The sequence below is a fragment of the Biomphalaria glabrata genome, chromosome 3, assembly GCF_947242115.1.
Source record: "Biomphalaria glabrata chromosome 3, xgBioGlab47.1, whole genome shotgun sequence".
Taxonomy (NCBI): domain Eukaryota; kingdom Metazoa; phylum Mollusca; class Gastropoda; family Planorbidae; genus Biomphalaria; species Biomphalaria glabrata.
This window is the reverse complement of record NC_074713.1, coordinates 17,040,499-17,068,292: the sequence shown is the minus strand read 5'-3', so window position 1 is coordinate 17,068,292 and position 27,794 is coordinate 17,040,499. Positions and strand designations below refer to the sequence as shown.

Below are 27,794 nucleotides of genomic sequence, written 5' to 3'. Positions count from 1 at the left end.
CCAAAAACGATTTTTTATTCGCAATTTTGACCCAATATGTTTTTTGAAGCCGACATCTAAATGTCTTTAAAATACTAAATTATATTTTCTTCCGCTTTAAGCACGTATTAACACTTTTTTGGTGCGTAATCTTCTAGCGTTCCAGTTTTTATTTATGTTTTTTTATTTATGTTAATTTCTACACAGATCTATATCTAAATCTAATTCTACTCTAGATCTATGACTGACAAAATAAAATAGTGTAATGCTGACTGTTCCACTGAATAATACAAATTCATAACAAAAGATTCAGGTGAAACTAACCAGAAAAGAGTTATCGTTATGCGCTTTTGGAATTCAAGGTCCGCCGATCCATTAGAGCAGTGTTTCCCAGGCTGTGAGGCCTGACTAGATGTTCCATTAGAGCAGTGTTTCCCAGGCTGTGAGGCCTGACTAGATGTTCCATTAGGGCAGTGTTTCCCAGACTGTGAGGCCTGACTAGATGTTCCATTAGAGCAGTGTTTCCCAGACTGTGTTCCGCGAGGCCTGACTAGATGTTCCATTAGAGCAGTGTTTCCCAGGCTGTGAGGCCTGACTAGATGTTCCATTAGAGCAGTGTTTCCCAGACTGTGAGGCCTGACTAGATGTTCCATTAGAGCAGTGTTTCCCAGACTGTGTTCCGCGAGGCCTGACTAGATGTTCCATTAGAGCAGTGTTTCCCATACTGTGAGGCCTGACTAGATGTTCCACGAACTACTGGAATAATTAACTAGTAGGCCTACACGTGAATTCATCTCCAAGTAAATGCAGAAAAAAAAATTCTTGGTAACTAAATTCTAAAACATCACTATGAACTTTGACCTGTTCTAGATTCTGACTCTAAACAAAGATGTAATAAAAGATTCACCATTCATTGATTTCTGGTCGAGTTTTTCTGAGGAGTAACTTTACACCTTCAGTTATCCATTAGTCTGTTGGACCGTTGGGGCACCACATACAATGTGTCAACCGTCTTTCTCCATTCCTGTCTTTGCCTTTTCTTCTTTTTTCCCGGTACTGCTCCCTGATGGAATGTCTTTGCAAGCCCCCGAAGACCTTGTAATATGGCATAGAGTTTGATTTTCCTTTTTTTTTTTTAAACCAAAGTTAGCAGATCATCGTGGGGTCCTGTCTCTAATCTCTTCGTTTGTGATGCGGTCTTTCAATTCTTTTGTAGCACGTCTATTCCATTGCTAGGATTCTCCTCTCTGGCTCTGCAGTCAGCGTCCAAGGCTCTCAAACATATAAATATGTGGCCATGACCAGGAAGCGCATCAGTCTGACTTTGGTATCGACCTCGGAGCTATCGTCTAAGATGAGGGAACCAAACCAGAACTACTGGCCCAAATACCACAGTAGCACTAGCACTGAAGAGTACTGAAGAGTACCACAACATTTTAAAACAAGCGGATAGAGGGAGAGGTTTCTTTATACTGCAGTTTCACAGAACTTATCAGAGAGAAACAGGATTTTCTTATGTTGCAATGACTATAGAAACTGGTTTCAACGCCATGACAGATATTAGAATTCAGCTTACCAATATCGTGACTAATATTTATATCATATCTATATCTATCTATAATATTTATATTATAACTATATCTGTAAGTTTTTTTACTGTACAAAATTATACACCTAGAATATGGTTTATTTTTTTTTGTTTTAAATGTAACAATAAAATACAAATCCAACCTAAAAAACAAACAAACAAATAAAAGTTTTCGTAGGAGGCGTGGTCGAGAGGCTAAGTACGCTTGAACTTGGCTACCTATGAAGAGGGCTCGAGGTTCGACACCCGACTCGTGTTTACTTAGCGCCTAAAGGCAGCAAGGAAAACCTTCACCCAGATAACCCCCCCCCCTCCCCACTGGTCCACTAATGAAATTGGACCATAGCACTCTAAGCATGCTATAAGCATGAAAGTAGCGCTAAATAAAAGCTTTAATTTATTTTATTGAAATACCACGAATGTGCAAGGTGTTCCGTAAGGGGAAAAGTTTGGGAAACACTGCATTAGAGTCAACTGTATTGAGACTTGATAGGATTACATTATCATTAGAGTCTACTGTATTGAAACTTGACAGGATTACATTATCATTAGAGTCTACTGTATTGAGACTTGACAGGATTGCATTATCATTAGAGTCTACTGTATTGAGACTTGACAGGATTGCATTATCATTAGAGTCTACTGTATTGAGACTTGATAGGATTGCATTATCATTAGAGTCTACTGTATTGAAACTTGACAGGATTGCATTATCATTAGAGTCTACTGTATTGAGACTTGATAGGATTACATTATCATTAGAGTCTACTGTATTGAAACTTGACAGGATTGCTATATGAAACAGAGTTAAGCTACAGAACAAAAACTCCGACTAAATTAAGTCAATGTATTGACTTCCAATATCTGAACAAAATATCCCTTGACGACTCAGAATTATTTCAATGCCGAACATCAGACTAACTAGTTGTTCTTCTTTTGACCAACTATATCTTTGTTTAAAAACTGATATTCATACTATCAATCTACAGACGTCATTTGTTCGAGTTAACGACTACATGCTCTACACTCAAACTAATACCTTGGGCAAGTCTACATAATCGTACATAGAACCAAAAACAAACTTTTTTAATATCGGAACACCCATGGTGAACATTTCCGATACACGAAAGTCAGCCAAGCGATCCATCTGTTTATCAACACACACACACACGCACATGCATTCAGTCAGATCGAGTATTATCGCTTTGAAAAAAAAAAAAACTGAACAGAACATTTCTCCGCCACCTCAACAGATGGAGACATATTGCTGAGATCAACGAAATCAAAATTGTATTAAAAGCCAAACTGTCGGAGGGCGGGAACCAGCCAATGAAACTCATAAATCAAGGATTAAAAAGAAACCTTTTCAGTCACCGAAAGAGTTCCTTCGAAGGGGGAGTAACTTATCAGAGGCCACAGATTGGAGAAGAGAAATGTACAGGGCTACAGAAGAGAAAAAGATCTTTAAAAAAAAAGTAAAAAGGAACTTTAAAATTTATGAGCTTTATTGCAATTTAATATAACGGTTTCCTTTTGTTCTTGAAGTGTGTGGGTTAAAAAAAATTTAATGTATTTCTTTAGAAGTTTGAATCTCTGGCCTGGCAATGTTCGAATTGTGGTTGTGACATTGTATATTGTACAGGAAGTCGACCCGAATATTTAATTTTCATTGTAGCGAAGAATGTTCTAGACACGAAGAAAACCGACACAAAAAAGTGTCAGGAGATGATTCTGGATTGGGGATGCATTAGTTGCATCAAATAGTGTCAGAAGATAATACTGGATTGAGGAAGTTTTTTTTATCAAATAGTGACAGAGGATGATTCGGTTTTGGGGATGCTTGCCACGAGATAATTCTAATCTCTTCAAATATCAGTATAATCGTGTAAAAATAAAGGATCATATTCAACTTTTTCCCTTACGGACTTATGTTTGCATAAAGAGATCCAGCAAGAGTTTTTTTTTTATTTCTTACATTCAACATTTAAATTCGGGGAAACGAATGGTTTTATCTTCAAGTATTGAGTTCAAAACAATACTTGTTACGCAAGGAATGGTCCAAACCCATTATAAGAGGCTGTTATTTTAGAATGAATTTATTATTTTTTTCCAAGAAAACAAAGCAAATCAAAAAAGTAGGGAAATATATTGATACCAGCCGGATATGACCCGGAGCCTGCGATCTTAGTTTGGGTACTACTGATTTAGTGGGTTGGAGGTAGATCTAGATCTATGTCAAACATGGCGAATATTCTTCTAAAATTTTTTGATTTTTATTAGGGACATATATACATACACCTTACTTTCAATTATATATATATATTAGATTTAAAAAATGCTACACAGCACAATACAATAAATTACTCTAATTTTGGATAGGGCTTAGGTTCTCCTTAACAAGAAATCCTCTAGGTCTAAAACATTCAGACCTACTCCTAGAGGTTTTTTTTTTATGTCGAGGTATTGGCAAGAAACTTACAATACTATATCAGGTCGAACCAACGGCATTACACCTATTGGACTAGAAGAAAACGAGCCGCACTACAGCCCTTCAATGGCCACGCCATTCGCCATCCAGCAACCCCCTCAAGGCCGGCCGTATATATTTGGAGGCCCTAATCCTCTGTACCATATGTTGATTTTATACATCGCAAAACTGCAGAATCACTGTTTTCATTGAAATCCATTCTTGGTAAAGTTCCCCTTTCAGACCTTGTGGTCTATAGGGCAGATGATGTAAATGTCATCCATTCTTAGAAAATATTTTCCGATATAAAAATGTGTATAAGACTTTACTATAGACAAGAAAGTAAGTCAAGAATATTAAAGAAAAGAACACAATTAAAAACTATATAAAAACTTGAAAGTGACCAAAACTTGTGACCCTCATAAATAAGTTGAGTAAATAGATGGATGTTGTTAGGTCTTATCTAATAAAATAAATGAGCAAAGATTGTCTAGAATTTCACCACTTATCTCCCTCTCCCCATGATTTTATTGTTACGACTCATCACTCTGTTACGAGATTCCGTAAACGCCCTTTTCGTGTCAAAAGATTACCTCCCCTAAGCTGTATATAAAAAAAGGATGAAAGGAGAAAGTACTATCACTCCAGACAACTTCCTCAAATAGCCACGGGAACGTACACGTCACTTTGGTGGTGGCGCTGTCGAGTTGACTGATTAGAGAGGCGAAGGTCAGCTAAATCAAAACAAAAGATTTGTCATCTCTCGGCTTCAAAAAGAGAATACACATAAGAGATTATGAAAGATAATTTATCTTGAAAAAAAATATATGTTTAATGATTGATTGTCTTCCCTATATTAACACTAGCCGTATCTATCTATCTATCTATCTATCTATCTATCTATCTATCTATCTATCTATCTATCTATCTATCTATCTATCTATCTATCTATCTATCTATCTATCTATCTATCTATCTATCTATCTATCTATATGTCTGTCTGTTGTCTGTCTGTCTGTCTGTCTATCTATCTATCTATCTATCTATCTATCTATCTATCTATCTATCTATCTAATCTATCTATCTATCTATCTATCTATCTATCTATCTATCTATCTATCTATCTATCTATCTATCTATCTCCTACAAGATTTCCATTGAACTCTAGACCTAACCATATTGTTTTATGATTTCCTCGGATGTCCTGAACAAAAAGAGAAGGAATCCAAATAATTTATAGCTCCTTCTCTTTGATCGGGATTATGGGAACTGGGACGTATTCTTATTCTTTAAACTGTAGAACACATGTGTTTTGTTTTGTTTGTGTGCGTGTAAAGATCTAATTCATATGGACACAGAAAGAGATAGAGACAGGCTGAGAAAATATGCAGAATTACCAAAACAAATCAGACACAAAGAATAATACTACTTGAGAAAATATGCAGAATTACCAAAACAAATCAAACACAAATAATGATACTACTAATAGTTCCGTAATACTTATACTTAATACAAATACTGTAATAGTTCCGGAAGTGGTAATGGATATAAGCACTCCACTGCTTATAAAATGCTTCCTAATGGCACGCGTCTCAAATAGCCTCTAACAACCAGTCCAACTCATGGCCATAACGTGTGGCTCAGATATTGAGTCTGGCGAAACTGTTTTCATTAACAGGAAAAGGTGTGAAGGCGAGTAACTGACGCTTAAACCAAAAAGCTTCGGACAGGAGGGGCTACCATGGTTGGCTACCTACCTAGGAGAAGAAAAACTCTACATTGCAGCTCTACTCAATCATCAAGGCTTCAGGAGTCAACCCTGGGGCAAAAATCAAGAACCAGCGACCCATAGTCAGTTTGCAGCACACAGTGCTACATCCTGCAGAGACCGCGACGCCGAGGACCCCAAACTGTATTGGCACTGCCGTTCCTTTGGATACATCAGCTGCGTGCAGAGGGGGGAAATGATGTGTGTGCGACATCGTTCCAACCACAGCTAATGCCAGGTATTCATCTCAATTCCATGAGATGATCCATAGTAGCTTCGTGACTGAAGGAGACCATATTATTAGTATCACTGTGTCACAATAAAAAAAAATATGGAAACCTAAGTTCAGCGATTTAGCGACTATGGAAGTTATCTAAAATAACAATATACCCTGTTTTTACACCATCTGAAATTGTCTAGCAGTGTTGTGCGCCGCACTTGGAACACTAAGGCCAGCAAAAGTGAACAAAAGCTCCCTTTCACCAGCCTGAAGTGGGAGGCGAGTTCCTCCTTCCCGCCATCCTGTCCAACGGGGGTGAGACTCGGGGTTAAACTTTGAGCTTGATTTTGCGTTCATTTCCAATGGATACGGACACTCGCGGACTAGAAACACGGCCGAAGGCCGCTCCACTGGGACCCCCCCATCCCCGTCGTTTTCCTATACTATACCAGGCTAGCCGTGCGGGACAAGCCATTTATGTAACGGCCCCTTGAGGGACGGCGCCTGGGCGTTGACAGATCGCTGCGGGAGCTTTTTTACATCCCCGCACAGTGCAATGAAGATGCTCTCGGACCCTCTTAGGCATACCCGCGGGAACCTTGTTTCGCTGCCCATTTGGCCTAGTCGTCCCCTCCTACGACCGTTTCCACCCGGGCGCCACGATGAGGCAGGGCAGCAAACCCGGGTGTAAAAAGAAAAAAAAAAAACAACACCCGAGGGAATAGTAACAATTCATCTGGCAGACAGATTCTCGCAGAGGATTTTTGTTACCTGCCAGGGGGCTATACTGCTGCAGATCTGCCAGGGGGCTATACTGCAACAGATCTGCCAGGGGGCTATACTGCAACAGATCTGCCAGGGGGCTATATTGCTGCAGATCTGCCAGAAAATCAGTTGGTGGACGCTGTTAAGGGGACTACGATGAATTTTGTTTCCCTTCAACGAAGCTTGAGCCCGGCAGTGATTGAGAAAGAAAATGAGTTTATTCCTATAACAATATTAAAAATATAATAACAAACCTACTTCAGACACAGGCTAAAACACCTTTGGTGATATTGCCCTAATCTACCGACATGATATTGTTTGTTACTTGAAGTATTGCACAGCACGTGTCAAGTGGGCTACTCAAGAAGAGTGGGTAGCAATGTGCGGATAGTGCGGGCCGCACGGGGTATCCTATACCCTAGTTACGCCACTGAAGCTACCAGCATTAACTTTGGGTGTGTTTGCTAATGACAAGGTCACGATTGAACGAATGCCTATGAAAACATTGGACTGTTGTTGTCAAAAGCCCAGAATTCAATGCTGGAATGAAACAAAAAATGAGAATTAAATAAAACTGAAACGAATGTCGCCTACGACAAGATCAGAAGGTTCTATCCATGCGGACCGCAAGTCTGCTTGGCTGATGGCAGCATTAAAGGTGTGAACATTCCCACAACCAAAGCTTAAGCTTATTTCCTTGTTCACTGCTCCACAAGAGTGGATTCCCAAAACAACATTTGTTCTGCAGCAAAAACACTTTGAGAACGCTAAAGAACAAAGCTTTCTTAGAATTGCCATTCTGTTTCTTTCTTGATGCATTTTTTTTTTCGTTTGAAAAAGAATCCTAGATTTATTTTTCTCCTTGAGTCAACTTATGGAGCAACAAGATTCTCTCCCTTTGCTTCACAGATCATAAAATAACGTATTCAAATGGACGTATTAGCTAATTAGGGAAAAGCTTAAGGTTCAGAGATCATTGAGGCCATCAATTGTTTAAGTGCATTGTTAAGGTAAAGTGTTTATACCATTCACAACAACAATATTGTTGGATGGCTTTGTTTATATGCAACATATTGTGTTTATACAAACGAGATGACAAATGCAAGTCAATAGTGTTATCTTTCGTCAATAATAACACAAAATACGATGATAAATTAACTGACTTTACCAATAAAACACTGTGACCAAATACTATCACTTCAAGTAAAGGTAAAAAGTAGGCCTGCAGCTGAATATTTTTCAAATGTTCAATTGTTGGCAACGACTTCATCACGTAAAGCACTATTTCATGTGATTGTAGAGCCACATTCCCGCCCACAGACAACGTATGTAAAGGTGGCATTTGCTAGGTGTCAGAGGAACCAGCCATTTTTCATTTAGCACGATTTTCTTCTAGAGCTGAGGCCAACGCTTTTTCGCGGTCCAGAGCATTTTTTGTCACCACTTTCTCCACATAGTGCGGTGTAGGGCTGTCTTCCCAGTAGTCAACATCTCTATCCACATTATGCGGTCTAGGGCTAGGTCTTCCCAGTAGTCAACATCTCTATCCACATTATGCGGTCTAGGGCTAGGTCTTCCCAGTAGTCAACATCTCTATTCATATTTATGCGGTCTAGGGCTAGGTCTTCCCAGTAGTCAACATATCTATCCACATTATGCGGTCTAGGGTATGTCTTCCCAGTAGTCAACATCTCTATCCACATTATGCGGTCTAGGGCTAGGTCTTCCCAGTAGTCAACATCTCTATCCACATTATGCGGTCTAGGGCTAGGTCTTCCCAGTAGTCAACATCTCTATTCACATTATGCGGTGTAGGGCTGTCTTCCCAGTAGTCAACATCTCTATCCACATTATGCGGTCTAGGGCTAGGTCTTCCCAGTAGTCAACATCTCTATCCACATTATGCGGTCTAGGGCTAGGTCTTCCCAGTAGTCAACATCTCTATTCATATTTATGCGGTCTAGGGCTAGGTCTTCCCAGTAGTCAACATATCTATCCACATTATGCGGTCTAGGGTATGTCTTCCCAGTAGTCAACATCTCTATCCACATTATGCGGTCTAGGGCTAGGTCTTCCCAGTAGTCAACATCTCTATCCACATTATGCGGTCTAGGGCTAGGTCTTCCCAGTAGTCAACATCTCTATTCACATTATGCGGTCTAGGGTATGTCTTCCCAGTAGTCAACATCTCTATTCACATTATGCGGTCTAGGGCTAGGTCTTCCCAGTAGTCAACATCTCTATCCACATTATGCGGTCTAGGGCTAGGTCTTCCCAGTAGTCAACATCTCTATCCACATTATGCGGTCTAGGGCTAGGTCTTCCCAGTAGTCAACATCTCTATCCACATTATGCGGTCTAGGGCTAGGTCTTCCCAGTAGTCAACATCTCTATTCACATTATGCGGTCTAGGGTATGTCTTCCCAGTAGTCAACATCTCTATCCACATTATGCGGTCTAGGGTATGTCTTCCCAGTAGTCAACATCTCTATCCACATTATGCGGTCTAGGGCTAGGTCTTCCCAGTAGTCAACATCTCTATCCACATTATGCGGTCTAGGGCTAGGTCTTCCCAGTAGTCAACATCTCTATTCACATTATGCGGTCTAGGGTATGTCTTCCCAGTAGTCAACATCTCTATCCACATTATGCGGTCTAGGGTATGTCTTCCCAGTAGTCAACATCTCTATCCACATTATGCGGTCTAGGGTATGTCTTCCCAGTAGTCAACATCTCTATCCACATTATGCGGTCTAGGGTATGTCTTCCCAGTAGTCAACATCTCTATCCACATTATGCGGTCTAGGGTATGTCTTCCCAGTAGTCAACATCTCTATCCACATTATGCGGTCTAGGGTATGTCTTCCCAGTAGTCAACTTCTCTATCCACATTATGCGGTCTAGGGTATGTCTTCCCAGTAGTCAACATCTCTATCCACATTATGCGGTCTAGGGTATGTCTTCCCAGTAGTCAACATCTCTATCCACATTATGCGGTCTAGGGTATGTCTTCCCAGTAGTCAACATCTCTATCCACATTATGCGGTCTAGGGTATGTCTTCCCAGTAGTCAACATCTCTATCCACATTATGCGGTCTAGGGTATGTCTTCCCAGTAGTCAACATCTCTATCCACATTATGCGGTCTAGGGTATGTCTTCCCAGTAGTCAACATCTCTATCCACATTATGCGGTCTAGGGTATGTCTTCCCAGTAGTCAACTTCTCTATCCACATTATGCGGTCTAAGGCTATGTCTTCCCAGTAGTCAACATCTCTATCCACATTATGCGGTCTAGGGCTAGGTCTTCCCAGTAGTCAACATCTCTATCCACATTATGCGGTCTAGGGTATGTCTTCCCAGTAGTCAACATCTCTATCCACATTATGCGGTCTAGGGTATGTCTTCCCAGTAGTCAACATCTCTATCCACATTATGCGGTCTAGGGTATGTCTTCCCAGTAGTCAACTTCTCTATCCACATTATGCGGTCTAAGGCTATGTCTTCCCAGTAGTCAAGATCTCTATCCACATTATGCGGTCTAGGGTATGTCTTCCCAGTAGTCAACATCTCTATCCACATTATGCGGTCTAGGGTATGTCTTCCCAGTAGTCAACATCTCTATCCACATTATGCGGTCTAGGGTATGTCTTCCCAGTAGTCAAGATCTCTATCCACATTATGCGGTCTAGGGTATGTCTTCCCAGTAGTCAACATCTCTATCCACATTATGCGGTCTAGGGTATGTCTTCCCAGTAGTCAACTTCTCTATCCACATTATGCGGTCTAAGGCTATGTCTTCCCAGTAGTCAACATCTCTATCCACATTATGCGGTCTAGGGCTAGGTCTTCCTATTAGCATTAAAATGGATGTCCACTGCTTGGAGGTCCCGGTTGATTACATTCACATATCGGAGGTTTCAATTGGTTAAGTGTAAATCTAATAAGGGAAACTATCATGTGAACAGGACAAAAATATGAAACGTTTACAAATGGTAATTTGTGAAATCTTGGTGCTTAGCAATCACAAGGAGTCGGTGGTTAATCTTTCAATACGTTGAATTATTGTGGCGAATAGTTTCTTTGAATCTTCTGTTGTGTTCCAGCACTATGTTACGTGGAATGTCGTTATTTCATCAAGTGTTACTTGTCATCTAAGTTGTATTGTAATGTGTGTGTCGGGTACTAGCAGGTAAAGTAATAGTTCATGACATTTGATTTACTTTAAGTTGTATTTGTGCATGGAATTAATTTTCTGTGTAATAATAGATTTATAATCAATAATCATCAAAATTTAATTGTTGCAGTCAATAGATAAATGTAGATTCTAAAAAAAATATGTTTTTTCCTATCGTGACATTTATGACCATGTGATAATATTTAAAATAGTGTTTATGTTCTAACTCAAAAAATAATTTGTCTACCGTAGTGGCTAGATAGGACAATTAGAAGAAAAACATTGTTCTGTCAGTGTCTAAGTGTAGCCTGCTTAAATGTATATGGCGTGACATCTACATGACTATGTGATATTATTTAAAATAGTGTTTATGTTAGATAAAACCCCAAAGATAATTTGTATAGTGGCTAGATGAAAAAATTAAAAGAAAAAAATAAAGTTCTATCAGTGTCTAAATATAGCCTGCTTACATTTTATTTTCAGTTTGCCACTCAATGTCATGGGTTAATCCCCGGCCTTGTCAGAAAGGTTTCCATCTTGTGTTTATTAAAGAAAACTTGGCAGTTGTTTCCCCTACATTATGCTGATGAAGGAACACTAAATAGAAACACTTGTAACAGACGTCCGTAAATATGTGTAACAAAGTCACTTGTATATGTTTGTAATGTACCGCCTGTTTAGCCTTCTCTGTAACATTAGTGTTTTCAATGAATTAGACAAGTATTAGTGCCGATCTAGTTGTTTATACTCATACAAACTTGCCTTGACGTCAATTGACATTGCAGAAAATTTCGGACCACATAACTCATCTTCACATTGTCTTTCATGAGACAGAAAATATTTCTGGAGACTTGTAAGACTATCAGCAAGAATTATTTCCAAGTGTTTAGTTTCTTTTATAGCATACAGTTTGTGCTTATTTTGATATTGTTAGTAGGATTTGTTTTAAGCAAGAAAAAAATACTTAAAAAAACAACAACAACAACAAAAACAAAGCTTATACTAAGCGTAGTAATAATGTTGTATCAACTAGTTTGGATCAGTTATGTAATTAAATTTTTAATTGATCTAGACCAGGCATGTCAAACACGGCGTTCGGGGGCCAAATGCGGCCCGCTTAGCTACCTAAAAATTATCAAAATAATGTTAAACTGCTACGCTGGAAAATAAGAGATGACAAGCTACTTGAATCGAAAAATAGTATTTGTTAACCTGAACAACGAGAGTGAGTCTGTAGTGAAAGCCAGCTACATTTTTCAAACTTAATTGCAAGCCATAGCGAATCATTTAGTGAATGTGATTTTATGAAGGAGTGTGTCGTTAAAGCTGCAGAAGTAATTTGTCCAGAAAAGGTGAAAGCATTCACAGAAATAGCGTTAACTAGGAACACTGTGGAAGATAGAATAAATGACATGTCAACGGATGGCGCACCAACCATAAAATGAAATGGTTTTGATGTAAAGCTGCTTTCAAAAATAAGAGAGACTTGCTAATTTTAAATGTCCTCATTTTCAGTGCATCATTCACCAAGAAACATTCTGCACTCAGCAATTGCAGTTCCAACATGTCATAAGACAGGTTTCAGTCGCTCTCAATTTTATTCGTGCCCGTAGTTTAAATCAAAGCCAATTTTCAATGTTTCTGGATGGCATTGGATTGTTCACTACTACACAGAAGTCCGCTGGCTCTCATGTAATAAAGTATTCAAAAGATTTTTTGCACTGCGTGAGGAAATTGTATTGTTTCTGAACATGAAAGGTGAACCTGTTGAACATTTCGAAACTGACTAATTGGTTCGAGATTTGGCATTGGCAGTTGATCTCACTGGTCACCTGCAAGACTTGAATTTGAAACTACAAAGTAAAGAAAAAATTGTCGCAACTGAGTGTAATCATGTGAAGTGCTTACAAGCAACATTACGACTGTGGATAAATGAAATATGAAGAGGAATCTGTTCACTTCTCAACGTGTCAGAAACTACAAATATTTAATACGGCTACAACATTAGGTAAATATGTCGTACACCTGTAATCGTTAGTAGATGCTTTCAATGACCATTTTCGTGACTTCGTTCCATACTAGCAAGAATTTTCGCTGTTTGTATCTCCATTCTCATTTGATTCTGAAGTTGCTGCTAGTAATGTGAAACTAGAGCTGATAGAATAGCAGTCAGATTCTTTGTTGAAATCAAGTATATAGAATTGGCTGTGCCAAAATTTTACAGTTATTTACCCTGAACGGTACGGAAATTTGCAGCCAGAATACTTGCTGTTTGCAAACAACTTATCTCTGTGAACAGTTCTTTTCCGTAATGAAAGCTACAAAAGCACCTTACCTTTCGAGATGATCTCATCAAAATTTGTCATCAGTGATGAAAGTGTCAGTGGAAAACAAACTTCAACATGGCATTAATAACCTTGTATCCCATAAAAGATGTTAAGCATCAGAACAAAGAAAATAACGCGTAATCATATTAATTTTAAAGTACGAAATAGTACTAGAAATTTAACTAACTAAGGGACAGGTATGCCATTAATTATTGTATTCTATTGTATTGTTTCTAATTTACATAAAACTAGTAGGCTGTTTGCAACTGACTTTTGGCTGCGGCCCCTCAGGTCATAGTAAGTTTTTATGCGACCCATACACCTTAATGAGTTTGACATGCCTGATCTAGACTAACAATGATACATTTTGAGATTACAAATATTTTTACCATTTTGTTTTTGTTTAGCGCAATTTCATACTTTTAGCTTTCCCTAAACGCAATGATGCTATCACTTGTCTGGACCAGTTGGGAAAAAAAGGGGGGGGGAGAAACAAAGGTATCTGAGTAAATGTTACAGTGATCGCCTTTTAGATGCACTTATTTAAAAAAAAAGTTGAACGACCTGATTTCGAACCCTAGGGCTAAGCCTCCTCAAGCCAATACACTAACCACTGTGCTAGGAAGGTGCTTATGAAAATACAAGGTTTTATGTTTATGTAATGTTTGTTTCAAATTTGTCTATATAAAGTATAAGGGGTCTAATTCAACTTATTCCACCACATCAGTCAAGTACAATTTCTTTTCCTTGTTTGAGATACCAAATACAATAATTAATTACCAATAGTTAATTAACTAATTGGCTAATTTTTTTCTTATTGATTCTTGTTTTGTCAGTTAAAAGAAATAATTGTGGAAAATTTCAGCTTGATCCGAGATTGGGTGTGCAAGAAATAACGTGTACAAACTTTTTACCAGACAGACAGACTGACGGACAGAGTGAGTTGAAATGAGCGTTGTAAAAATGTAGGCCTACATCTGGTTTACTTTTTCTTTTTGACTGAATGTCGTACATGAATGTAGATTGTAACGTTGCTGCCAAATCTACAAATTGTGAGCAGACGGAATGTAACCAACTGACACATCATCTTCGATTTTCTTAAGTCTGTATAGAGCTGTTTTTTTTCGGGTTTCCAGTTTAGTCTCTATAAGAGAAATAAATTAAGGTTGTATTATTTTCGAAATTAAGGTTGTATTATTTCCGAGTGTCCAGTATGTGATAAGGTTGTATTATTTCCGAGTATCCAGTGTGTATAAGGTTGTATTATTTCCGAGTGTCCAGTGTGTATAAGGTTGTTTATTTCCGAGTGTTCAGCTTGTATAAGGTTGTTTATTTCCGAGTGTTCAGCTTGTATAAGGTTGTTTATTTCCGAGAGTTCAGTAGGTAAATGGTTGTATTATTTCCGAGTTTTCAGTATGTATAAGGTTGTTTATTTCCGAGCGTTCAGTAGGTAAATGGTTGTATTATTTCCGAGTGTTCAGTATGTATAAGGTTGTATTATTTCCGAGCGTTGAGTAGGTAAATGGTTGTATTATTTCCGAGTGTTCAGTATGTATAAGGTTGTATTATTTCCGAGCGTTGAGTAGGTAAATGGTTGTATTATTTCCGCGTGTTCAGTATGTATAAAGTTGTATTAATTACGAGTGAGGAGTCTGTAGGTGGTTGTCTATAAAATGTTGTTTTATGAATTATTCTTTATCTAGTTCAACAAGCAAAACATTCAGAATTCGGCAACTAAAAATAGTGCATATTTATGTAAGACTTTTGATATTAAAAAAAAAGCCAATATGCATGCATCTCCACACAACAACAATAACAAAAAAAAAGTGCCTTCGCTGCAAGTAATCTCAATGACTATTCTCCAGTCCACCTCTCTGGAAGTTTTCTTTGATGGTGATGTAAACATTTTGGTTGAAGTGTACAAGACATACAACGTAGACCTGTGGCTCATGATCCAAAACAAATCCCAAAGTTATTTCTTGTGGCCCACCTTTCATCAATCATTAGCCTCACCAAAAGAATATTCTGTCATAAGTTGAGTTTAATAGTGAAATCAGTCCCGGCCAGACACGTGACGTAAACCCGATGACGCTCGAATATTATCTAATCACCAAACAGTCACAGCTGTTCGTGTGTATGTGTTGGGATCGAGTTGGTGTTTTGGTCTTATGTTCACGTTGGCTCTAGTTTGATTGGCTAACTCTTCCAACCTTTGACCCTTTGCTGTTGTTCTTTTAATATTAAAACAACTATTTTCCCAATTTTATTTCCCTTGGGAGGGGGCACCACATGTGATCAGAGAACTTTTTTTTTCTCTCACTCTTCTACCACGTGAGCTCACAAAGGTCAGGGGGTTCTCACAAAGCCTTAATGACATTCCAATCCTAACACAATATTTCCTAACTTGAGATGAGAGCGCTATATGAAATCGTTTCCCACAACAATGGTTCAAAAAATTGTTAGAAATGTAAAATGCTATCCAATTATCGATCCTTTTTTTAATCAAATGAATTCTTTTTTGAAGTCATCTATACGGCATGATGCAAGGACATATATATTAGTAAACAGATATTGGTAAATAGATATTAGTAAATAGATATTAGTAAAAGGCTTCTCATACTTTAAAAAAAAAAAGTAAACACAAGTCGAATTTTAAAACAATCTGCATTGTGGGGAGCCGAGAGCAAGGATAACCAGAACCGGCCCCGGCCATCCGGACACGTGACGTAGCAGACACGAGACAGCTTGCGATGAGGAGGATTGCACATGGGTCGATTGCTTTGTCTAAACAGCAACAACAACAACAAACAGTAACTAGTTGTAGGAAAGGATTCAGTTCGAAAAAGTAGAGCTAGCTGCAAGAAACAGTTAAATTCAAAAGAGTAGCGCTAGCTGCAAGAAACAGTTAAATTCAAAAGAGTAGAGCTAGCTGCAAGAAACAGTTAAATTCAAAAGAGTAGAGCTAGCTGCAAGAAACAGTTAAATTCAAAAGAGTAGAGCTAGCTGCAAGAAATAGTTATATTTAAAGAATAGAACTATCACAAGGGACAGTTAAATTCACAAGAGTAGATCTAGCTGCAATAAACAGTTATATTCAAAGAGTAGAACTATCACAAGGGACATTTAAATTCACAAGAGTAGATCTAGCTGCAAGAAACATTCATATTAAATTCACAAACTTCATGAAGCAATTAAGTTTCAGAACTCAGAAGTCTACCCCCTTTTCCCACACTAACTTTAGAAATTATGTAACAGCCGTTACAAGAAAGACTTGCTACAGGAGGCGACAACATAACCAGGCACTGAGGTGAATCTTATAGGCCAGTGATGCCCAAAGTACGGCCCGCGGGCCAGAACCGGCCCGCGACGTGGTTCCATCCGGCCCGCCGAAACGTCGTCACAAAAAGTAGAAAATCCTCCCCCCTTCAAAAAAGTTGAAAATGTATCTTTACCTTCGTTAGGGCTCTCGCTTTTTCTCTGATGGATTAGTATCATGACGTTTAACGAGTGTGCTTTTATGAGTTTATGTAATGGAACTCTGAATGTAGAGTCTACCAGAAAAAGTGAATGGATCTTTTTGAGGAACACAAGTCAATATAATTGTTTTATAAAGAAAGTCTGATTGTTTCAGAAACAACAACATATAGAGCGGCATTATAAAACAAATATAAAGACCTTCTTGGTTTGAGCCGCGTATAAAAGATTGATTAAACTACGACTAGAGATTGGAGGGTCGATTGGAATATTTACCAAAAAGAGATAAGAAAATAAGTTGGTGATAAAGTTAACTAAAATGTTGCTCACATTTTAAGTAGAGAAAAGAAGCCATTATTAGATGCGTAAAAAATGATATACTTTAATGATATACTTTAAATATCCCATTAAATTAATGTAAGTAGATCCAATAGTTTTAAATCGTTTCAGGTGAATTTTTATTTCATTTTTTTTTCCCTTTTGTTGATGTGGCCCGCGACACGCGTGTCGAAAGTTAAAATGGCCCGCAGGTCGAATTAGGTTGAGCATCACTGTTATAGGCAAATCACTATACGCAGACAATATTACTGAAATACGAACTATTATACAGGCTAATTGGTAAGTGAATAAAGGTTTTAAAAAAATAAACAGTACATTGGTATTTGGTATAACAATAAGAATACAATCAGTGTTTCTCAATTTTTATTAGTGACGCCCCTCTCCCAGACCCCCCCCCCAAAAAAAAAAAAAAAATGAATGATCGCGCTTTCTTTATCGAACTAGAGGGCTCCGAGGGAGCGCAAAAACTCATAATAACTCATAAGATAGTCATCACGTTGACCAAGACGTCTTGTAGCGAGTCTGTTTTGCTCACATACAAGACGTCAACAGAACGATGGTAGACATTTGAGCATTAAGGCGCACGAAAGACGGGCAGACTCTAGAATGGCGTTGGCGAAGACGTATTGAACTGTCTTCCTCAAGAAAACGTTTCGTATCGATCTCCTTGCAAACACCTCTCGCGAAAACAGTACGAAATTTTCTACTCAGACTATAGCAATACGTCACTAAATTTATGACCTGGGTTTTTAAATATTGGTAATAATTTCGTTTTTACACGAATTACAAACCAAATAAAATCCTCCTTTGTTGTTAGCACACGCCCCACCTCCAGTTTGAGAAACGCTGCATGAAATTCCTCCAAATGTATAGGCCGAGTGCTAGATGACAGAGAGGAATAGAGGGAGTCTACATGACACAGCGCCCCAAAGGTCCAACAAATTAGAAGAGAGAAACAGAGTAGAAGAATCGGATACTTATATGGTTTCAATGTAGACTTAATCTGACTGCATACAGGAAGTACCGGTAGTTTGTGTTTTTTTTTTACCTTGCCGATGTCCATTGAGCCAGACTTCAAGTCCTGCTGAAGTGATTTGAGCGTGTCTTGCAATCTGTGGTCAGAAAGTTTCTATACATAGTTATACATTGTTGTTGCAAAGGAATATGCATCACAATCAAAATGTTTGCAAAGATTAATTCCTCTGCAAATAAACTTACATTGTATCTGAGACTAAGCATGACAAAAAGCTTTTATTTCTCTCTCCACATCAACATGCCAGCGAAGGAGGAAGAACTACACAAAGGCCTACACCAGTGTTTCTCAAACTTTTTTGTCTGCCGGCACAGTAAAAAAAAACTAAAAAAATTTCGCGGCACACCACGAAGAGCAACAGTTGTTTTATAATAAAAAGAAAAAAAAGATTTGACCTGTTTTTAAGTATTACATTTAATGTGAAGGGTGTGCCAGTTTTGAGAGCAAATGCGATCTAATCGAGGCTCCAAAGTCGACAAACAAACTCGCATTTCATCGTCTATTGTAAGAAGTCTCTCTCTTTTCTTAGACTTGATTTCAGTCAGTACTGAAAATCCAAACTCACATAACCATTATGATGCAAATGGAAGAATTATTTTCATTGCTGTTAAACTGATTGGATATAACTTGTTGATTGAAATCCAAAACATGTCCTGGCTGTTTTCCCCAAAAAATTGACTTTAGAACTGCATCATTTTTTAAATCAATGAGCTGCTCTTCTTCATTTTGTAAGATTTGTAGCTTCATTGTTTCCAAATGGAGAGCTGACCCATCCATACTCATTACTTCAAACTGCTGACTGCAGGTGTGTCAAAGTGTCCATAATTTCGGGGGGATTTCTTTATTTGAAGCACATTCATTTAAGTAGTAAAGCAGTTGAAGACTTTTTTCGAGATCTTACTTTGACACAAAGACAATTTTTCACCAAATGACTTCAGTTTTGAGGATGCAGTGATGATGGTTTTCGATGGTCCTTTAAGACTTAAATTCAATGAATTTAATTTGTCAAATAAATCAGAGAGAAATGTCACCTTAACCCACCAGATCTCGTCAAGAATAGAAAATCCAAAGTCTTTTGTTTTCAGCCCCCAAGAATGAAATCAGCTCAGCCTTGAGTTGGACGACACGCTTTAACACTTTTCCCCCTGGAGAGCCAACGAACGTTGAGGTGATACAGGAGATATTTTTAGTCTGAATCCATTGCTTTACAAAGCTCTGAGAAAAGTCGGGATGCAAGCGGTCGAGATTTTATGAAGTTTACAACTTCAATCACTAGATCCAGAACAGACATCAAATCTTTCAGCAAAGAGCTTCTGATTCAGCCTCTGTGTGTGCTTTCTTGCGTTTTGCTAATAACTGAGCAACCTTATAACTTGCAATCAATCCCTTTTCTGGCAGCTTTAGGTACTTCGTATGTTTCTTAGCTTGTTTCGTTTGTTGAGCCCTGATGTTTTCGAAGTATTCCTTAGGTTGCGCTTTTACAGCTGGATGTTTTGTTTCCAAGTGTCTCTTCAATTTGCTTGGAACAAGCGCCTCATTCGATAGAGTTGCATTGCAGATCAGACAGAATGACAATGGAGCATCTTCAGGTCCCGAAGATATGAAACCATACCCGATGTAATCTTCTTTGTACCTTTGTTTTGTTCCTTGCTTTTCATTGAACACTTTCGCAGTTTCATTCTTACTAACGTATTTCTCCATGGATAACAATGAATAATGCTTAGTAATAATTTGTTATTATTAGCATACACCTAAAAAATTTACATGAAACACATCGCTTATTATTATCGTTACCAATTCAAGAACTGCTGTGCGTCTGCTAAGGCTACTAATAATGGTTGTTGCTAGTGTGCCGCGGCACATAATTTAAGAAACACTGGCCTACACTAAGACCTGTTTAGTTTTGTAAGTATCGGATAAGGAATAAACTACGTCCCTAATCTAAACCCCCTTCAGGGCGGCAAGGGATGGAAGCTACAGGTTCGAACTCGCGACCTTTGTGATGACAATTTAAAGTGCATAAACACAACCAGGCAGCTAAGGTATTTATATATTCATTCAAGTCAAATAATAGCGTGGGCATAATTTGAAAAAACACGGAGACAGCTAATTCTGTGTCATTAATTACCAAAGTAATGTAAATATTGACAAGCAATAAATCCAACTATGGCTCACCTTCTATATCTTTCTTCAATTTTGGCTTTCTCCTTTTGAGCATCCTGGCCAGAAGAAAAAAAATGAAAACACTGCAATACTATTCATTAGATTCTTGTCTTCATTATTGATCAAATGAGAAGCTAAAAAAATTAGAATAATACTGTCTCATTATATGACTGTATCAAACATGACAATTTATTACATAGGCTGAATTTACTGTGTGCTTTTGGGGAAAAAAAGAAAATACCCTTTCAGACCGTGGGCTCTATTGGGCAGATTATGTAAAGGTTATCTAATTCTATGGCCGATGGTTTACGAGGGTGTCATGGGGTCAGTACAACGACCAACCGCCTTTACTTTGCCCAAACTTATGTCAGGTACCCATTAGAGTTGGGCGGAATAACGACCAACCGCCTTTACTTTGCCCAAACTTATGTCAGGTACCCATTAGAGTTGGGCGGAATAACGACCAACCGCCTTTACTTTGCCCAAACTTATGTCAGGTACCCATTAGAGTTGGGCGGAATAACGACCAACCGCCTTTACTTTGCCCAAACTTATGTCAGGTACCCATTAGAGTTGGGCGGAATAACGACCAACCGCCTTTACTTTGCCCAAACTTATGTCAGGTACCCATTAGAGTTGGGCGGAATAACGACCAACCGCCTTTACTTTGCCCAAACTTATGTCAGGTACCCATTAGAGTTGGGTGGAATAACGACCAACCGCCTTTACTTTGCCCAAACTTATGTCAGGTACCCATTAGAGTTGGGTGGAATAACGACCAACCGCCTTTACTTTGCCCAAACTTATGTCAGGTACCCATTAGAGTTGGGTGGAATAACGACCAACCGCCTTTACTTTGCCCAAACTTATGTCAGGTACCCATTAGAGTTGGGTGGAATAACGACCAACCGCCTTTACTTTGCCCAAACTTATGTCAGGTACCCATTAGAGTTGGGCGGAATAACGACCAACCGCCTTTACTTTGCCCAAACTTATGTCAGGTACCCATTAGAGCTGGGTGGAATAACGACCAACCGCCTTTACTTTGCCCAAACTTATGTCAGGTACCCATTAGAGTTGGGCGGAATAACGACCAACCGCCTTTACTTTGCCCAAACTTATGTCAGGTACCCATTAGAGCTGGGTGGAATAACGACCAACCGCCTTTACTTTGCCCAAACTTATGTCAGGTACCCATTAGAGTTGGGCGGAATAACGACCAACCGCCTTTACTTTGCCCAAACTTATGTCAGGTACCCATTAGAGTTGGGCGGAATAACGACCAACCGCCTTTACTTTGCCCAAACTTATGTCAGGTACCCATTAGAGTTGGGCGGAATAACGACCAACCGCCTTTACTTTGCCCAAACTTATGTCAGGTACCCATTAGAGTTGGGTGGAATAACGACCAACCGCCTTTACTTTGCCCAAACTTATGTCAGGTACCCATTAGAGTTGGGTGGAATAACGACCAACCGCCTTTACTTTGCCCAAACTTATGTCAGGTACCCATTAGAGTTGGGTGGAATAACGACCAACCGCCTTTACTTTGCCTAAACTTATGTCAGGTACCCATTAGAGTTGGGCGGAATAACGACCAACCGCCTTTACTTTGTCCAAACTTATGTCAGGTACCCATTAGAGTTGGGTGGAATAACGACCAACCGCCTTTACTTTGTCCAAACTTATGTCAGGTACCCATTAGAGTTGGGTGGAATAACGACCAACCGCCTTTACTTTGTCCAAACTTATGTCAGGTACCCATTAGAGTTGGGTGGAATAACGACCAACCGCCTTTACTTTGCCCAAACTTATGTCAGGTACCCATTAGAGTTGGGTGGAATAACGACCAACCGCCTTTACTTTGTCCAAACTTATGTCAGGTACCCATTAGAGTTGGGTGGAATAACGACCAACCGCCTTTACTTTGCCCAAACTTATGTCAGGTACCCATTAGAGTTGGGCGGAATAACGACCAACCGCCTTTACTTTACCCAAACTTATGTCAGGTACCCATTAGAGTTGGGTGGAATCAGAAGCGTCGTAAAAAATCAAAATCCCAGTCTCTTGATATTCGAACTCGGGACCCTGGGGTTGGAAGTTCAGGCGACAAAGATTAAAAGTTGTTAATTTAAACTGTGTTGAGACTTGACATGGTCAATCTAGAAAGACACACCTAAGATGAACAGAAATCTAGAAAGACACACCTAAGATGAACAGAAATCTAGAAAGACACACACCAAAGATTAACAGAAAACTAGAAAGACGCTCCAAGGTGATCTGAAATCTAGAAAGACACACCAACGATGATAACACAACTAGAAAGACACACCAAAGATGAACTGAAATCTAGAAAGACACACCACACACACAAAAAAAAAAAGAACAGAAAACTAGAAAGACACACCAAAGGTGATCTGAAAACTAGAAAGACACACCAAAGGTGATCTGAAAACTATAAAGACACACCAAAGGTGATCTGAAAACTAGAAAGACACACCAAAGGTGATCTGAAAACTAGAAAGACATTAAAAGTTGACAGAAAACCAGAAAGACATAACGAAATGTAGATATAACAAGGTTACAAAGACAGTATGTGTGGAAACACAAACTCAAAATCAACCCCGAAGTGGTCCACCTAGAGTCTTCATCAGGATTCGAACACAGGACTTCCGGATCCAAGTGCTTCACCCCTCAGCCACAGCATCTCCATATATTTATTTAGCGTACACTTATATGTTTTTAAAATAATAATTATTAACCGTATCCATACATTCAAAATTAATAACATGTTACAAGTAATAAAGAGAAACTAAAAAAGATTTATTCTTCTTACAAAATTAGATAAATTGGCAACACGAAAAAAAAAAAACTTCTTGACCTACTTTAAGCTACAATAATGTACAAGACTTTCCCCTCGCAAATAAAAATTAATATCTCCATTGTCATTTGTCATACAAACTAGACATAGATATAGCTAGATCTAGACCTAGTTTTAGATCCAAATCTAGATTCAAGATCTAAGTCTAGATCTCAGTCTAGAACTACAGTTAGATCTAAATCTAAGTCTAGATCTAGATCTAAGTGTAGATCTAATGGACCTCATTCATCAAACGTAAACAAACAACATTTAGCCACAGTTCCTAGAATGTGGATTTAGTGCCAATATCTTATCTTATATAATACAGACGTTACTTCAAAAAAGAAGATGATTACGTCCTACGCGTCATGCATTTAGTCATGCATATTAACCAATGACTTAAATTCTGCCAAGTCACTGGTTTTCCTGGCTAGCTCAGGCAACCCATTCCATGCTCTAATAGCACTAGGGAAGAAGGAGTATTTGTACAAATTTGTCCTAGCATATGGGACGAGGAATGTGCCTTTATCTTTGTGTCTTTCTGAGTATTTTATTAAATTTTGTTTTTGTATTTGATTATTATGGTTCAGTGTTTTATGTATGATTGCTACTTTACTTTTGAGCCTTCTGTCCTGAAGGCTTTCTAAATTTAGTGATTTTACTAAAGGTGTTACTCTAGTCAAATGTGAATATTCGTTTGTTATGAATCTCCCTGCTCTATTTTGTGTCTGTTCCAGTTTCTTAATGTTTTCTTGAGTTGAGGGGTATGAACCTCGTGACAAATAAAAGAAACCAACCAGAAGTTTCTGCCCGTGGAGATTAGCGGTTGCTACTTACAAACATTGAGCCAGACATAAATACTTTCATAAAATCTCATCAACATCATCCAAGTCAATTATATTTTTACAATTGAATTAAAAACAAAATTATAATCTCAATAAACACTCGTCAACAATTTTTTTTAACATTTGTAACTAATGTACTATGCATTTGTCATGTAGCAAGTTTTGACTGTACAAAGGGGTCCTCAGGTCAAAAATGTTTAAGAACCTCTTTTCCAGTACATATATTTCGGAAGGGTGCAGAATCTCAAGTGACAACGAAGACCCAGATATGACATGCATATTTTGTCAAATATAACAAAGACAAAGCCGATATCTGCCGGGGGTTCTATTGAAGTTTATTTTTTTTATTTTGGCATATTGCCATTAGTTTAGTTTAGTCATGGTGACCTTGCTTTACCTACAATTTCTTAATGTACAATATACCTCGCGATTGGTTGAACTCTCATGGGAAATGCTCTTTCATTTTAGAGACTTAAATGTCCAATAAAAATGTCACCCTCCGTTTTTATTTTTGTCCCCGGCATTCGTAAAACTAAAACCAAAAAAACAGAATTCTCATCCGACTTCAAACTTCCGCTGAATGATTGAATGGGAACATTAAAACAGTTTTTAGTTTGATTTGGTTTTAGCCTCGAAGCCATTTGCCTTTTACCGGAAGTGTTTCTTTAATTAGGTGAAATGGAAAAAATAGGGGGGAGGGAAAAATAAGGCGTTGACAGTCAATTTTTGTGAATGGCAATCGATTCAAGAGTCTCATTTAGATTTTGTTGATATTCAGAAGCGTAGACAACATGGAGGAGCATGGAGACGTTGTATGACTATTGTATAAAATAGTTTAAAGGTCATCTTTTTTTTAAGAAAGTGTTCTACAACTCAGCATTACGAAACAGCAACATAAACTAATTCAATAGTTAATCCGCTGAGCACCATACGTCACAATGAACGGACAGGTTTTTTTTCAGGAGCACTCCCCCTCCCAACTATTTATTGAAAGCAAAACAGACAGCTGGTAAAATAAGGTTGTACATTTCGGCGATATAGAAAATACTTCAGACAAGAATACCAGTTGGCACTGACATGTTTACAGATAGTACGGCTGTACAGCGTGCAGGAGATACTCAACAGAGATAGGTCGTGGCACCAATTACATCTTTAGCACATTAAGTGATATATAGCGACATGAACATAATCAGAGTTTGAATGGCTCAGTTTTTTTTTATATAACTGGTCACCACCAATTGACTCTTAAGTGTTAGTCAATATACTATAATCTTCTATTACGTTGTCACTGCTACACTGCAGCTAAAGTTATATCTAGAGAACATTTACTACGTGAAGCTTGTGTTGAAATAACATCTGTTATAAATGATTTCAAGATATATAGGCCCTATACATATATATATATATATACTAATATATATAATATAATAATAATATATAACTATATTACACACACATATATATATATACAGATGTAAAAACCGAAATGAAAGAGAAAAAGAAACGAGCAAATCCCTCAAACTATGCTGTTTACTGTCATTCCTCGTGTCATGTTTCTTGCGAACTCACACCAGGAGAACAATGGGCGACTGTCTCTGGTCGAACGGCACACGTCAATCAAAATGGGGAGGGATTATAATTCCCAATAATAGTCTGCTAGATACTTGATAATCTTCACATATTATCCTTTAAGTCGGGGGCTTTCGGTGTAATGACGCCAAGATAGGTCTAGATCTAGTGGTGCCACCTGGTGTTTAATTTTTATTTTTTAAAGATATAAACCAAGTTGTGTGTTTGAATAAAAGCAAATATTCTTTAAGGACCTGGATTTTTTAGAGCCTGATAATGAATGTCGAATTCAACTATTTCTATAACTAAAGGCTAACGAGGGTTTAAGGTTGTTAGGACAAAGACCACTGCTGTTTTTTTATACTATTTTTGTGAGCTCTCCTTTTCTTTAAATCTTAGCTTCGGAAACTCATTCTCCTGGATTCTAGAATGCACTATTTATCCTAACAAGATGAGCGAAGATTAATAAAAAGGATAGAGGATAGAAACTAAACCCCTCAGCACTGCTAGTTGGAAGTTTTCTACAGGATATAAACTAAACCCCTCAGCACCGCTGCTAGTTGGAAGTTTTCTACAGGATATAAACTAAACCCCTCAGCACTGCTAGTTGGAAGTTTTCTACAGGATATAAACTAAACCCCTCAGCACCGCTGCTAGTTGGAAGTTTTCTACAGGATATAAACTAAACCCCTCAGCACTGCGCTAGTTGGAAGTTTCTACAGGATATAAACTAAACCCCTCAGCACCGCTGCTAGTTGGAAGTTTTCTACAGGATATAAACTAAACCCCTCAGCACTGCTAATTGGAAGTTTTCTACAGGATATAAACTAAACCCCTTAGCACTGCTAGTTGGAAGTTTTCTACAGGATATAAACTAAACCCCTCAGCACTGCTAGTTGGAAGTTTTCTACAGGATATAAACTAAACCCCTCAGCACCGCTGCTAGTTGGAAGTTTTCTACAGGATATAAACTAAACCCCTCAGCACTGCGCTGCTAGTTGGAAGTTTTCTACAGGATATAAACTAAACCCCTCAGCACCGCTGCTAGTTGGAAGTTTTCTACAGGATATAAACTAAACCCCTCAGCACAGCGCTGCTAGTTGGAAGTTTTCTACAGGATATAAACTAAACCCCTCAGCACTGCTAGTTGGAAGCTTTCTACAGGATATAAACTAAACCCCTCAGCACTGCTAGTTGGAAGTTTTCTACAGGATATAAACTAAACCCCTCAGCACTGCTAGTTGGAAGTTTTCTACAGGATATAAACTAAACCCCTCAGCACTGCTAGTTGGAGGTTTTCTACAGATATAAACTAAACCCCTCAGCACTGCTAGTTGGAAGCTTTCTACAGGATATAAACTAAACCCCTCAGCACTGCTAGTTGGAAGTTTTCTACAGGATATAAACTAAACCCCTCAGCACTGCTAGTTGGAAGTTTTCTACAGGATATAAACTAATCCCCTCAGCACTAAGATTTGAGTGAAATACTTTTCGAAGGCTAGACTCAAGGAAGCTCCCCTCCAAGGGACTGTCTGAACAACTAGCTGGATATGTGATGCTAACTGACCAGAATATCTTCCATGTCTGAGATGATGTTGTACTTCTCTCGCACGAAGAGTTTCTTCTGCTCTTCCTCTTTTAGCTTTCTTAGCTGAAGCTCATCGGAAAGGTCAAGGACGTGCTCCTAAATAAGGAGGGAACAAGAAATTTTTAAATAGATTAAATAGTTCTAGATAAAGGAAAGAAAATGGAGGGGCTGGTGAACTAACATAACACAACTCATTAGTTTTACACAATCAACCATGTGAACAACAGCTGCATAAATCAATGAAAGAAAAATTAGCGACAATGCCATATGTCCACAATCAAGTTCAGAACGACAACCATAACTAATGACAGTAATGATAGGTGAAATGACAAACTATATATATATACACACACAATAGACGAGATTGGAATGAAGTAGTGTTATAGTGTTTACATTTGAGTACGTTTATTTATTTGTTGAAAGGTAGTATGAGTTACACACGAACTAAGACAGCCACTGTTGGTCAATCATTGTCACACATTACAACAAACACAACTTCACACTTTAGTCAGATTCCCAACAGTAACTATGATATGACCAACAACAGATCAGAAGTATCATTACCAGACTTTGTAGAAGGACAATGAGGATTCTGGCCAACTTGTTTAGTAAACTTGTTAAAAATGTATTACC

At 38.4% G+C, this 27,794-nt stretch overlaps 1 protein-coding gene across 6 annotated transcripts in view; it reads right to left on the bottom strand.

Moving 5' to 3' along the window:
- The window catches only part of LOC106056919 (centrosomal protein of 128 kDa-like), a 107,272-nt gene that overhangs the window by 57,450 nt on the left and 22,028 nt on the right, over nucleotides 1-27,794 (bottom strand). For all 6 annotated transcript variants that reach the window (XM_056023742.1, XM_056023745.1, XM_056023744.1 and 3 more), the window contains exons 25-27: nucleotides 27,141-27,257; nucleotides 20,312-20,355; nucleotides 18,152-18,215 (exon numbers count right to left, since the gene is read on the bottom strand). In XM_056023742.1, the coding sequence (XP_055879717.1) occupies nucleotides 18,152-18,215; nucleotides 20,312-20,355; nucleotides 27,141-27,257 (225 nt within the window). The remainder of the gene's footprint in view (nucleotides 1-18,151; nucleotides 18,216-20,311; nucleotides 20,356-27,140; nucleotides 27,258-27,794) is intronic.